General features: G+C 40.6%; 1 protein-coding gene across 1 annotated transcript in view; it reads left to right on the forward strand.

The window, feature by feature from the left end:
* Positions 1-15,099, forward strand: part of mecom (MDS1 and EVI1 complex locus) — a 523,157-nt gene that overhangs the window by 236,805 nt on the left and 271,253 nt on the right. The window contains 1 exon segment of the mRNA XM_034168129.1: positions 2,933-3,279. Coding sequence (XP_034024020.1) covers positions 2,933-3,279 — 347 coding nt within the window.

A 15,099-nucleotide genomic window follows, 5' to 3' on the forward strand; every position in this document is an offset into this window, starting at 1 on the left:
ATATATATATATATATATATATATATATATATATACAAGGTTGGGTAGGATTACTTTGAAATGTAATCCAAAAGTAATCAGATTACAAGTAATCCAAATGTATGTACATACATACATGTAATCCACATGTATTCTTTCAAAGTAATCCTACCCAACCTTCTGTGTGTGTGTGTGTGTGTGTGTATATATATATATATATATATATATATATATACAATACAAATAATGGATGGTAAGGAGTCCAACATAGAGAAATATTGGATGAAGAAAAGTTACAACTTATAAAAGTTATAACTTTTCTGTGTGTGTGCGTGTGTTTATCTGCTTTTACAATGAACTAATCTTCCTTTCCAAATTTCTATACCTTTATAAAACTACATGCCTTGATTCAAATGCACTCTAAGCTAACACTGTGAAATATTCCATCCCGACAGTAGACGCCACCAGCCACGTGCACTGCTCTGAAGAAGCCCAGAGTGGGTTCAGGGGTCACATTTCAAACAAACGTTCACTCTATTCACAATTAACCCAGCATGCTTCCCTCTATTTTCACACAGTACAGTGCACAAGTTGCTCAGGAAAAGGAAACTGAAAAAAGGCCAGAGGCAGTACAATGTTGAGTGGACCCTGCTTATAATCCCTGGCATCAACTCAAAGAAATGGCAAACACTCTGAGTTACTGCTGGATCATTGTTGTAATCTCCAAAAATGTTTTTAAGGTCAAGTGTAAGTTCTGAAATGATGAGAATTTAAATGTGCCAGGCTTATCCTGGATCAGTCAGTGAGGGTCGCAGAGTACATTATGGTGAAAACAAATGAAGGATAACAATGACCAAGATGTTTTACCTCAGCTGTGAAATTCAGGGTGCTTTCCCACCTACCTTGTCTAGCTTCTTTCAATCATACCATGGCTCTTTTCTTCACATTGTTTGGGGGAAACGTGAACATGCCTTCAAAATCTGTTGTGGACCAAAAACATGGACTATGGACGTCACCATAGGCTGAACCAGTCAGTAATAAGTGGTTTTGGCTTCCATCTTGTTAAACCTATTAAATGGAGTTACACAGTGTAAACAAAGCAAACTACTTCCTGCTTACACTACAAAAAGTTTAGGTAAAGGGACATCCAGTCTGACATCATCTCTACTACCTAACTACTGAATGCCACAGAAATTGCCTGGGTAATTACGGAAGCAACTGAAACCTGATCATAGTGATAAATATTTAGTTTCAGTGAACAACACTGTTTCAAAATTGGTTACCTATAGTGGAATTACTGAAAGAGGTGGTCAGTGGAGTACATTTAAAGTAATTAATTTTCACCACAAAACGTCAAGGCAATTCACAAGAACATGTGGAAACGAGCTTGATGCCATCTCTAGTCTTGTTTTCATATCTATGGGTCTGTCTGCTTGTGAAGGTGGGACTCAGTCTGGCTCCCTGAGAACCATAGTACAGTTCATTTGTGGTGAGAACAAACTGCAGAATGAGCTGTAGAATCCCTTACCAAAAAGTAGTATATGCAAGTATGTTTCAAGTATACTTCTAGTTTACTTTTTATATACTTATCAGTACTATTTTTTGGTAAGGGATGACAGATTTTTTTAAACAATTCTTGGCAACTTTTGAAATCCAATAAAAATATGTAGAGAAATGTTAAGCGTTCAGAGAAGTACTGACAGAGAAGAGTTTCACTGCTCTGTAGGAAAGTATCACATCCACAAAAAAAGGCTATAGCATCAGACTTCCAACGCTGCTGCAATACCATAAACCACAAAACATGAATACAGCACAACTGGCCAATGAGGGTACAGTGTGCTCACTTATAAGTTTTTATTTCTGAAAGCAAACTGATCCAGGAAAAATGCATCAATGTGACATTTTGGTCCCTGGTCTAGACCAAACAAACAACAAACTCTACGAGCGAAAGCATCTTTCTAATGCTAGCAAACAAACACGGATTTAAATGGCCATTGGTGGTGCAGCTTAGCTAAAATTCCCATAACAATAGTGCATTTTGTGATAAAATCATAGAATTTGGCACACATACTCTAAATTGCTTAAGCTGACCTCTAATGAGCTACAGGGGTCAGTAAAGAATTACACAGGGGTCAAAATTTAAAAATGTTCCAGTTGTATTGAGAGGTATACCACATTATTTGTCTGATTATAAAGATTCCAAAAAGATATAGTTTGGACAAATTATGACTGAATGTTATGGAGTTATGGGGTTAAAAACAAGAAAAATGGTGACAAAGGGTAATTTCAGTTTGTACAGGGGTCAAAAGTTAAAGTTGCTCCAATTTTGTGAAAATAAAATGATGCATATTATTGGCTGAGTAATACCATTTTAAAAAGAAATAGTTTGCACCATGTGTCATGCTTAATTGTCATGTTACAGGGTAACATATATCACATGTCAATCCACTAAACATCAACATTGTTTGACCTTTACTTTGGAGACCAAACATTCAACACAGTCAAAACTATTCCATTTATTAATCCTGTTATCTCAACCAATAATCTGCATCACTTTTTTTTTTTTTTACCAAAATTGAAGTAACTTTAACTTTTGACCACTATACACCTGAAATTAACCTTAGTCACCATTTTTTTGTTGTTGTTTTTACCCCATAACATTCAGTCATAATTTGTACAAACTATATCATTTTGGAATCTTTATGATCAGATGAATAATATGGTATACCTTTCAATACACTTAGAACATTTTTAAATTTTGACCCCTGTGTAATTCTTTATTGACCCCTGTGGCTCTTTAGAGTTCAGCTCCAGGATGTCTCCATATCTGAAAATAAACATTAGTTAATTTAGAATATGTGTGCCAAATGCTTTTATCACAAAGTGCACAATTACTTTGCTATGCCGCCCCATTACATGTCCTCACAAGTAGTATGTTTCTTCATTTTCACAGGCGATGGGGATGATGAGTTTGTGCTGTACCCGCCTGACATCTTGGATGATGTGTGTGGCTCCGACGGTGATCCTACACCCTCATCAGTCATGGCAGAGGACCCAGCATCTCCTCCGCTCTCCGATGACGAAGCTTCACCTCAAGAGGCCTTCTTGTTCCAGCACCCAAGCTTCTTTGCACCCCAAGAAGAGCTGGCAATTCCACTGGACTTTGAACTGCGAGAGTCAACAGTTCCAGGTAGTGGCATGGGTATCTGGTCTCGCAGGAAGGTAGACATTGGTGAGCGCTTTGGACCCTATGTGGGAGATTATGGACCTTGTCTCCGAGACCCCACACAAAGCTGTGAGGTAAGAATAATGAGTATGTATGCACATTCTGAGGCTGAAACAGAACTCTTGGTTTGCACAGTAGAGTTGAAGACTTTCTGCTTGACAGATGACAAAATGAATGTTTAATCCATATGCCAGAACACAGGCTGCCAATGACAACTAGGGTATAGGATTTGTTCTGTGTGTGTAACAGAGCATCCCAAATTAACTGCCACATTTACATCAGTCTTTTTATTTCCTCCCATGTCATCATGTTCACATTCAGCCCAGTGACCACAAGGCTGTTGTTGCCATTTGTTCTCCAGTGATGTCATGTTAGCTCAATGCCACTGAAAGAGAAGGAACTGGAATTGTCCTCTTAACTCAATTAAAAAGAAAAAGCTATAAATCCCATCTTCATCATGGTTACAGACCCTCTGCGGCCATTGGAAAATCATATATTGGTTGGCCTACACAAACAAATTAAAGGGAGGGGGAGGGGATTGAAGGCAGGGTCACAGGACAAGGCCAAAGGTTAGACACTATGTCTGTCTGGGTTGGGCTAGTTGGGTTTTATGATGCGGGAGGAAGGGGCTGACAGAATCAGCCTTATTTGGGCTCTCTAATTTGGATGTGAGGATTTAGCCGTTGTTCTTTGTGCTTTTGTTGGACGCAGCTAAGCTAAGGATCATTGACCATGCACTGAAAAGTTTGGTTTATCACTACAACACAGCTTTCTTTATCTTTCCAGAGTTTCCCTGACCCTAAAGTTCATTTTAATGCTGCACTTTAATAGTGACTGTTGGTTAAATACCAACCCTTGGCTAATATAAATAGTTCTGGATTTGGCCGGTTGCTTTTTGGGCTTACATCACAGAGCAATGCAACAACAGCTTCGACTCAGTGGTTTTGGCTCACACCAAACCACAATAAATTTCTTTCTTTCACTTTGGACTTTTCTCGAGGAAACAACTTCATTATCAAGTGCCGGGTGAGACGCAATATATAAAAACTGCTTATAGAGATGTGAGGAAAAACGCTTTTCACCATTTTCACAACAGAAAATAGTCATAAAAAGTATCTTTTGTAAGGAGATTTATATATTTTTGCTCTCGGTTATTCTTTTTCCAGGGGAAAAAAAGAGGTTTAATGAATTTTAATCCAATAGTAATTTATAGAGAGTTTGAATAATAATATGGAGCGTGTGTGTATGTGGTATGGGAAGGGGGGTGGGGGGGGGAGCGGCGGGTGAGGGGAAGGATGGGATTGTGGTGAGGCAGCAGTGTATCACAATGTTTAATTGCCATCTCGACAGCGAGCCATAACTCTTTCCATTAAGTAAATAAGTTATAAAGAATTTATGATGAAATGCCACATTATTCAGAATGGATATTCAGTGATGACATCCCTTTGCATTAAATATGGTAAATGCCATTAAGCCCTCCTGACCCTAACCCCGCTTCTCCCACGCCCGCCCGTTTACCATCTCTCACCCCCCCCCCCCCCCCCAATGCCCCAGCCCTTCCACTTGCAGACCATCAATACGCCAATAAGTCCGCGGAGTGGGCGTAAAAATAAAATTGATTTGGTAAATGTGAGTTAAGATAGATATGTTTGCTTTCATCATCAATTCTGAGCACCATGGCGCAGTGATGTCACCAACCGGGGAGCGATAAAGTAGCGCTCCCATCTGGAGCATTTGATGAAGGGCCCTGAGCGGGACAGGCCAGTGGTGACAGACTGGTGGGGGTAGGGAGGGGAGGAGTTTGTCACCTGGGAGGCCACTGCTCCTCTGCACCATCACCATAAATTTGGGGGCTTTATTCATAAAGCGGTGGAGTGACTTATAGGGCGTGCGATGCTTTATGAATACAGGAATGGTGACTTATGGGAAAGATAGCTTCTGTAAATAAAAGGTAGAGAGGCACCAGCGAAAGGTCTGTAAGGCTGAGACAGTCACGTATGGTCAGCAGATCCTACTGTGCATGTGTTTGAGTTGAGGCAGCTCTTTCACTGGTTGTACGGCATTGGGTTGAAGACACCATATTGTTTAAAATCAGTTATCTATGTTTTACAAATAAATACTTTGGCTTTCATGTGAAACAACCTCATACTCAAAATTCTTTGCTTGTGCTTGTAAAAAAATCCTTGCCATGAGAAAAAAAATAGTGATGAAACAGCTTCATTGAGACTGTGTGTATGTATTCGTATGTATCTACATTATAACAGCCAAGTGGCCTCTGTGCGCATGTATGCGTGCATGTGTATGGCTTCAATCACACAAAACCCAGGGAGAGATGACATTTGCCATTTGGTATTCTTATATATTTTGGGTTAAGGATGAAAGATGCAAAAACAAAGTTGATAACCAAAATATTTTTGGAGAAAATAGAAACTTTAGCTAACTAGTAAGCAATAGATATTGTGCTGCAATGCACTATGGGAGTTCAGGATTTTCAGGTTTAAAATGTTGTTGTGGTTCATGTTAGCTTAACAGTGTTGTTAGCGTTATTACTTTATCATGTTTTTGTAGTTCAATTGGTTTAATCAGTTTAGGTAAGTGTTATGTTGCTGTTACCATGAGTAACTTAAGTGTTATGTTGGTACCATGAGTGAAATGTGTAGTGCTTTTAATGTCTTCTGCCACGTCTTTGTTTGTCAAATTAAAAGCACCTGCTTACACATTCTAAAAAAGGAAATGCTGTCTCGATGGAAAAAATTAATGTAACAGTTTGCATAGATTTATTTTGTTATTTCAACTTAGTTATTTCAACTTTCGATTGAGTTAATGCCACAAGACTTCTCAAGGTAAGTTGAAATAACCTTAGTTAAGTTGAAATAACTTAAATAACAACACAAATAACAACAACAAAAACATGGAATGCTTTTAATATTTTTAAATCATGGCTTTTCCACTGACACCCCAGTTTAGATCATGCACGTATTCCAGACGTTTCCTTCTCCAGATTGTTGAGACACACAGACAGGAGTACACAGTAAAGTTTGTAGTGTCAAATGAACTCCATCTGGTACATGAATGTAGTTTGTTCCACTGAAAATTGAGTTAAATCAACTTTGGCATAAATTATATTTGAGCTGATTTAACACCGTGTCCAACAGAAGCCCGACATAGACGCTGAGTCCCAGTGGTGCCAGTGCTTATCCCTGGATTCTGTTGTGTGAAATAGATGAGAGGCTATAGCGCCCCCTGGACGGGATGCCAGTCCAATATATGTTACTTATCCAACCAAGACTGGAATCCATTTACAACTGAGCGGATTGTAACAATGCAGAAGAAGTGTCTTGTCCAAGGACACAAAGACATAGTGTGGCTGGGAAGCAAACCCAAATTTGACATTGATAGTCCACCTTCTTACCCACTGAGCTATCTGCTCTACAGGAAGTCTGACAGGAGTGGATTAAAATGCCCAGAGTGCCCTCAGAAAAGAAACACCGTCTCTTGTTGAGATTGGCAACTCCAGTGTCCAAAGCACATTATGAACTTTGTGAATCTGGTCACAAACTAACTCCCACATTCCATACAAATTATTACTTGCATCAGTGTCTGCAGGTCTCCCACCCAGATGGTGTGTAAATGATCCTGAAGTCTAGCCATGTAAATGTAGAGTGGGTGCAATTATTGTTCAGTTTAGTTATCCAAGTACTATAATTTCCAGATGAGAAGTCAATGTTTTGTTTGTTTGTTTGTTTTTTACTATTTTGGGCAGTCCTGTGAAGCAAGTTCTATATGAAAAAATCATGCGTTATCATCTATGTCCATGAGATGGCAGCATCCACATGTGTGACAAGTTGCTCTTAGACACTGAATAAGGTAAGGTCAGAAGCCAAATCACGAAGACAAAGCTGATGAAGAAGATCTGACCCATAGAGACATTCTTTGTCTTAGAGAACAAGTGAATTTAAGAACTCTTGCACTCAAACGGAAATGCCACCCTCTAGACTAAATAACTTCCTTATTACTTGGCACAACACTTGGGTGGACTGTGTGAGATGACAAGAACGCAATGGCGGGTCAGCTAAGCAAAGCTATTAAAGTAAGGTTATAAAATATCTTCAAAAATATTTTCAAAAGTTTAATCACATACTAGTTTTACTTCACCCATGTTCGCCTGTTCTACTGCAACAAGAAGCAGTTTACGCAAGTGTTGTGCCTCATACAATAACATGCATTAGGCTGTTCGCTTTTGCTCGCTAATGCATGTTTACATTACAGAAAAAGAATGTCTAAATTCAATTCATTTTGGATCTGGCTGCATGAAATAGTAGCACCATGTTTCAAGAATGAGTATGATTTATAGTCGGGTGCAACTTATATACATTTTCTCTCTTCATGACGCATTTTTTGGACAGATGTGACTAATTTGTTGTTTCACACTTGTGAATTTCATGGTCCGTGTCTCATGCGAGAGGTTAGTTTCAGCAGATTTCAGGGCACATTGTTAATAAATGTTGTAAAGTATGGACAATAAGACAACATCGGGGCACAGCAGAAGTCCATCACAGGTGCTACACCTGGTGTTATCATCATAATCGCCCATGTACTTGCTGGACCAACACCATCTACATCCTCGCTAGCCATTGTTTACATGTGCTGTGAGACGCTGGAACTCTGCTGGTGCTGCAGTGCATTCGGGGAAACACAGGGGGCCTCCAGGGGGATTATGGGAAACGTTAAAGTACTGAATACTCGAGTGTACCTTATAGTTCAGAAAACAATGGTATTTTTGAAGTAAATTTCACTCCACATTTTGTCAGTGGAAGATAAAAACAATGAAACCAAGCCTGCTAAAACCGTACACCCATTTCATGAAAAGCTATACAAAGTCAGCTGTACATGAAAGAAACTGTGTTTAGTGTCCCAGGATATATTTCACTACTTCCCTTTAAAAATATAAACATGAAAAACAGAGAAAGAAGAAAGAAGACCATATACAAGATGTTACTGCAGTCTTCCACACCATATGCTGAGGATGAGGTGATCTGCACTTGCAATTTGCATGTATTTTTTCCTGGCTTCCTTGGAAATACTCTTAACGCCTGGATGGCCACCATATTCGTCTGTCTCTCTCTCTGAGTCGTTAGGCACATTGAAATTCAAACTCCATTTGTGTCCGTCCTCTTCATCGCAAAAGCAACAATAAGACAGAGTTAGAGTCCGGGAGAGAGTTATCCAGCACTCAATAAGCTTTTGGGCTCACCCAAACTCACAGCCCCATGGGATTATGGGCCCTTGGTTTAGAAAGCTGGGTGCCTCCTGCTGTAGAAATGATGGGTGGAGCAGGTTAGGGGTGCAAGAAGGGGTGGGATGCTGAGCGGGGCGGGACAGGTCTTTTGTGCACCTCTTGAGTGAGTGGTGGAGGTGAAGGTGGAGGCGATAGTTTTGGTGGTGGTGGGGAGGTGGGGAAGATTAGCGGCAATGGTGAATGGGAGTAGAGGATTAGGTGTGGGGTCTTGTCTGACTCTGTCTGTCTTTCCTGAAGATCCTGGTCCTGAGAGGATGAGAGAATAGAAGGATGGATGGAGAACAGGTTTGGACAGCCTAGGAACAGAAGCAGGAGGCCAGCTAACACTTTTAGAGATGACGATGATTTAAAAAAAAAAAATCAACTCTATGTTCTATGAAGGAACACAGATAAATACACACCACCAAATGCTTAGAAATACACCAGTCACATAATAAACATGGAAATTTGTACCTTGGTGTTTGAATCATGTCTGACCCAAATGAAGGCTCAGTCCATATACGTACATCGTATACCCAAGTTTGGGGCAGGGAGGTCATCAAAAATGCAACTTTTAGGATCAAAGATGACATTTTTTGCCATTTTCAATGCAACTGTGACCCATGTAGGACCCCTCCCCCCACCCATCCACACTCCCAGTGCCCCAGTCCAACTGACATACCTAATCATGCTGACATTTTGCAAACTCATTTAACACAGTCTCCATCTTTAATAAAAACCGTAGCATGGTGCAGATCTCAAAAGAACAGGATCTGTGTAGAATTGGGGATATTTTGATGCTGCTCACAGGGCCCCAGGGGTGGGGCAAACCTGCAATGATAGAATTAATACAACCCTCGAATACTTAAAAGGTAAGGGATATGGAGCTCACAAACAAAACATTCATTCATTTATTTTCTGCTACTTATCTGAGTGTGGTCATGGTAGCAGTAGACAAAGGAGCTCAATCCGCACTTCCCTATCCTCAGCCAAATCCTCAAACTCTTCCAGGGGGAACCCGAGGTGTTCCTGGTCTAGACGTACAGTTAGGTAGTAGTTCTGACACATTTCAAGAATGTTAGAGGCCCTTAAAGACCCTTCTTCAAATTTGGCAAGATTCAAACAAATAACCTCAAATGATATATAAAACTTGTGCAAAGTTTTCTGGCGCTTGATGCCTTTGCCACCTTGACTTTCCCATTGGCTTTGGGAAAGGTTCGACTCAGACTGGCTGCATTATCGGGTTTGTGTGACGGTGCACACTGTTGCATGTGCAAGACAGAGCGCAACTGTGTGCGTGGAGGGCGTTTCAAGAGGGCGTGTTCTTTGTGCACGGATAAGCCACTATCCTGAATGAATGCAGATGTCTCTGGCTGGCTGTCCGCCTGTCCCCTGTGTGCTGACGGCCTGTCACCTCTCTCTGTCACACAGAAAAAGAGCCACTCTCAGTCGCAGCTAAAAGCCCCTTAATCTCTGAGCCCCCTGCCACAACGTGCCATCCACTGTCAGCGGAGATGGTCCTGCCCACAGCGGTGCTTAGAAAGGCAGGCGCTAGGGATGAACCCCTCTGTCACTCACGCGCTCCTCAATGGGCACACATTGTCACAGTTGCCCCCCCCCCCCCCCCCCCCCACACACACACACACACACACACACACATGCACGTGATGATTTTTTTGGTTGGAAATTCAAAGTGGTAAAAAGTCCTACTTTCTGTAAAGGCGATGTGAATGGTGTTTCCCAATGCTTTGTGCTGCATGAACTCAGTGGATGCACACCAATCAATCAGGCAGAACGTGTTTCACGAGGGGAGGATGAGCTGAAACAGCGTGCAGTCAGTGGCAGGAAGATAATGAAGATCATTATATTCTGTTGCGTGTTCTTTGTGGTGCAAAGTAGGAAGTATTCCTGTATGTACACAACCTTTTTCAGGACAGTAAAACTACTGGATGAATATCAACGAGTACAACTGTGGATGAGGTAGATGCAAATAAGAGCAACTTTTTTTCTTATCACATTTCGATACTGTGATTCTCCAGGTTTCAGGATTTATGACAACTCTGCATAAAATGTTCCTTTATCTCGACTGATTTTTTTTTTTCAAATATCCACCCATCCTTTGCTAGAATTTCCTGGGGGGGGGGGGGGGGGGGCAGCACAAGTGTTGTTATGTAACACAACAATAAACATAATTTTAATAATTTTACACATCCTCTCTTTCTCTCTCTTACACACACATACATACTTTAAAAAGTTTTAGTGTCATAACTGTTGGTATCCAGGGGCTCATCATCACTAAACTGTTACTCATCAACATGATTAGGTTTGACAAACCAAGCATGAAGTCAAAGGAATTGTCTGTAGACCTCCGAGACACGATTGTCTCAAGGCACAAATCTGGGGAAGCATACAGAAACATTTCTGCTGCTTTGAAGGTCCCAGTGAGCACAGTGGCCTCCATCATCCATAAATGGAAGAAGTTCAGATCCACCAGGACTTGTTTTAGAGCTGGCTGCCTGGGGGAGAGGGGCTAAGTCAGGGAGGTGACCAAGAACATGATGGTCACACTTTCAGAGCTTTCCTCTGTGGAGAGAGGAGAACCTTCCAGATGGCCACCCATCTCTGCAGCAATCCACCAATCAGGCCTGTATGATAGAGTGGCCAGACGGAAGACACTCCTTAGTAAACGGTACATGGTGAAGGTAAAAGGTAACCTGCCTGGAGTTTGCCAAAAGGCACCGGGAGGACTGTCAGACCACGAGAAACAAAATTCTCTGGTCTGGCAAGACAAAGATTGAACTCTTTGGCATGAATGCCAGACCTCATATTTGGAGGAAACCAGGCACCATCCCTACAGTGAAGTATGGTTGTAGCAGCATCATACTGTGGGGATGTTTTTCAGTGGCAGGTTGTGGCATCATATTCAACGAGATATGAGGCTGTAATTGCTGCCAAAGTTGCATCAACAAAATATTGAGCAAAGGGTGTGAATATTGATGTATATGTGATTTTTTTTAGCTAACTTTTTTATGTTGTCATTATGGGGTATTGCGTGTAGAGTTTTGAGGGGAAAAAGGGAATTTACTCTATTTTGGAATAAGGCTCATAACAAAATGTTGAAAAAGTGAAGCACTGTAAATACTTTCTGGATGCACTGTATTAGCTCATACAAGGACGTACACAGTACACTTATACTTTGAATATCCATACTTTCAATGTATGACTGCATTCATAATGATCACTACTGGAAATGTACTGAAATAACCATGTGAACAACATGCTAGCCACAATTGGTTGATGCAAATAAATGAATTTATTCAAGTTAATTGAACCTAATTTTAGGTGGAAAAAAAAGAAGCACAATTGCAGATGTTGCACTGTAAGCAGTTCCTTAATGCATTTGAGACTTGATCACACTGGGATGACACTGACATAGAGGCATTAGTTCAGCGCATTTAATATATAGTTTCTCAACAACATGCTTTGCCATCTGCACATTGTTAAACTGATATACAATCATGGTACTTTCTTTGTGTTGTTTGACGTCAGCATGTAAAACATTTGAGTCTGCCTCAAATTAGAGAAAATGGCATATGATGACCTTTCAGATTAAGAGTCAGTCTTTGTCAGACACTTTGATTTCATTAGACAAGATAGATGAAATAGAATTTAAAACATGAACATCAGTGAGTAATGCAAGTTGCTCTCAAATCAGGAGGTCACTGGATCAATAACTGACTGCTTCTGTCTGTAAACTGTCACATGGTTAAAGGGGAAGTTCAGTCTTTGCTCTACTTTTAGAAGTTGTGAGGTTCATTGTTTCACTTGGGCAAAAATGAATTTAATTGGTTCAGTACTGATTTAGAATACAAACACAGTCACATACTAACCAGGTATATAATGTCTGGTAGTACTGAGACGGCACCTTCAAAGGTAAATGTTGACCATTTTTACCTGTCTAAATGTAAAGAAACTTTTGAGGAATGGCTGATCATACTGTTAGCTGCTTCCCTTAGCATCATAGCCAATTGGTGATGCTGCTGTTCACTGAGGTAGTCGATGCAGACTGTCAATGAAGGGATTAGTGAGTTCCTCATCGGCAATCAACTGCATACTGTGTGTGTGTGTGTATCAGGTGTTCTCTCTTTCATATCAAATATTTCTTACTTTTTCCAGTTTTTGGAGAGGCCTAGGCATCTAGCCTGTGAAATTCAGGGAGTGAATGGATAAATAAATTCATTCAGCCTCTCCGGTTTTCAAATATGGCCATCAATAACAAAAAATTAGTGTATGTCATTTTAATTAAAAGGCCATATAATGAAGAATGGAGAATTTGCCTGGTGGAGTCAGTGTTTGCAAAGAAAGCCTGCATCCACTTGGTCCTTCTGGAATGTCTTTGGAACCACTGGGTTAGCCATTAGTTATTTTTAATGCACTAAATCCATTCAAAACGCAAGTCTGTTTTGCTGATATAATATCCCAAAGATCTGCCAAATCTTGAACACTGCCAACTGCTGGACATGTCTGAGCTTGATGCAGTGGATGATCTTTTCATCACATGCATGATGGAAATTAGACCCATTGTTTGTAGTTACATGTAGTTTGAAATTAGCTTTTTTTTTGTCATTTTATTGAAACTCTGAAGCTGAGCGTTGCTTAAGTGTGTCACAATAAAACAATTAGGACCAGCCACTTTATTCACATACTATTTGTTCAATGTAATATGTGACCAAATTGAGTTTTTGTGGTGGCCAAATGGTTAGTGCATTTCTTTCCAGAGCAGAAGGTTCCCTGTTCACGACCACCTGTGCCTATTCTCCATGTAAATTGGAGTTGTATCAAGAAGGGCAAGCAGTTTAAAACTTGTGCCAAACCAGCTTGCAGATCCATATTGATCTGCTGTGGCTACCCCAATAAAATAGAGATAAACTGAAAGAACTTTTTACTGAATTGTTTTTTTCTCCATGAGATGACTACATTGCATGGGCTCACAAAAGTATGGCCTCTAACATTTCTTCAGGGTGTGATGCCTCACTTAAAAAAGCAGAGTAATACCTTTAGTCATGTGTCTGTCTCCTTTTCTCTGTTCTGGTTGAGACTGATTGCCTTGGATGGTGATGCCTATTCAAAATCCAAAGACAAACTAGGCCGGGGTCCGTCTCACTGCCTCTCCATTGGTAATCCTTTTCATTAGGATAATCTGTTGTGTTTGTGCAGGCTGCTTTAGGGGAGTGAGTGTCTGTTTTTGTGCATGGATATTGATGTTTTAATCTCTTGTGAATGGAGCAGTGTATAAGATAAAGTTGAGGAGGGCTCCTCCATGTTCGTGCAAGATTCAAGAAACTGTCCATTTACTTTGGAGGATTCTTACAGAGACCAAAAAAAAAAGATACAAATTTCTCAGCCCCACATTCCATAATACTGGCCTTTCTCCTCCACCTTCTTGATCCCACCTCCTCCCCCTTTTTCTCTCTCCCAGCAGGGAGGGGAAGCTAGGTTAACTAACTGAACAAAGTCAGTTTGAATTGCAGAAGGACAAAGACAGGCAGGAGAGAGGGGAATACGAGTAGGAAGGTGCAGCCTACACCACAATACCAGGTGAAGGAGGCTCTTGTCAGGGGTCCAAAGCAGGGCAAAGGTCAAAGGCCTTATTCCATCTCAAAAGAATGGACAGACTTGTGTGATTAAAGAAGGACATAAGGAGAGGAGGTATAAGAATGTTCACCTTTCTGAGAAGCTCGAAGATAACCAGGAGTATGTTTCTCTAAATATCTGACATTTGGGGATGAAAACAAAAGCTTGCAGAGTTAGTAGATCATTACAGGAATAACAACACACACATCACACTGTGTGATTTGATAAAAAATGCTGATCTGATCTGAAACACGTGCAAGCACAGTCAGTAGGACAATAAAGGACAATAACAAATGTCTAGACAGCCACAGATAAAACCATTTATATGCAGGTGCATTGACTCGCTGGTGGAATGTGGATCCTCTGGGCCCGTAAGAAACATTTACAAGCCTGGAGCATAAATAAAAACTTCAAAGTCTCTGTCAGATAGTTGAAGTCAAAATTAATAGAAGAAATAAAAGACGAGAAGATGACACAAAGTTGTCTAACTGGATTTCAACGCATTGCACTAATATAGGGAAACAAAGACGAGCGGTTTGAGTAGAACACTTAAAGGAATGTGTTTGGGGTCTCTCTTAAAGGCCAGCTGAAAGTTGCACATTGCTTAGTGTACAAGCGTCATATATATATATAGCAGTAGATGCAAATATGTCACTACACTGTCCGCATGTCTGCTGATTCCACATGTGCACATTGTGCATGCAAATCATGTCTTCACCAGAAAACCTCCAGTGTTTCAGCACATTCTGGCTGTTAAAATGAATGACAGATTACAATCTGAACGGTCGATTTTATATGATGCCCAAAACACGACCATGACTAATGAATAGGATTAAATTCAGCACCCAACAGTGAGCTCAGTTTATGCATCAGCTCAATAGCAAAATGACTCTGAACAGATCACCTGCACCACACATCATGCCTAATGTCTTTAACATAGTGCCACAGTGGTAGTGATGGTAATGGTGAAAAGTGTTCCATT

This window comes from Thalassophryne amazonica, chromosome 4, assembly GCF_902500255.1.
Source record: "Thalassophryne amazonica chromosome 4, fThaAma1.1, whole genome shotgun sequence".
Lineage (NCBI taxonomy): Eukaryota > Metazoa > Chordata > Actinopteri > Batrachoidiformes > Batrachoididae > Thalassophryne > Thalassophryne amazonica.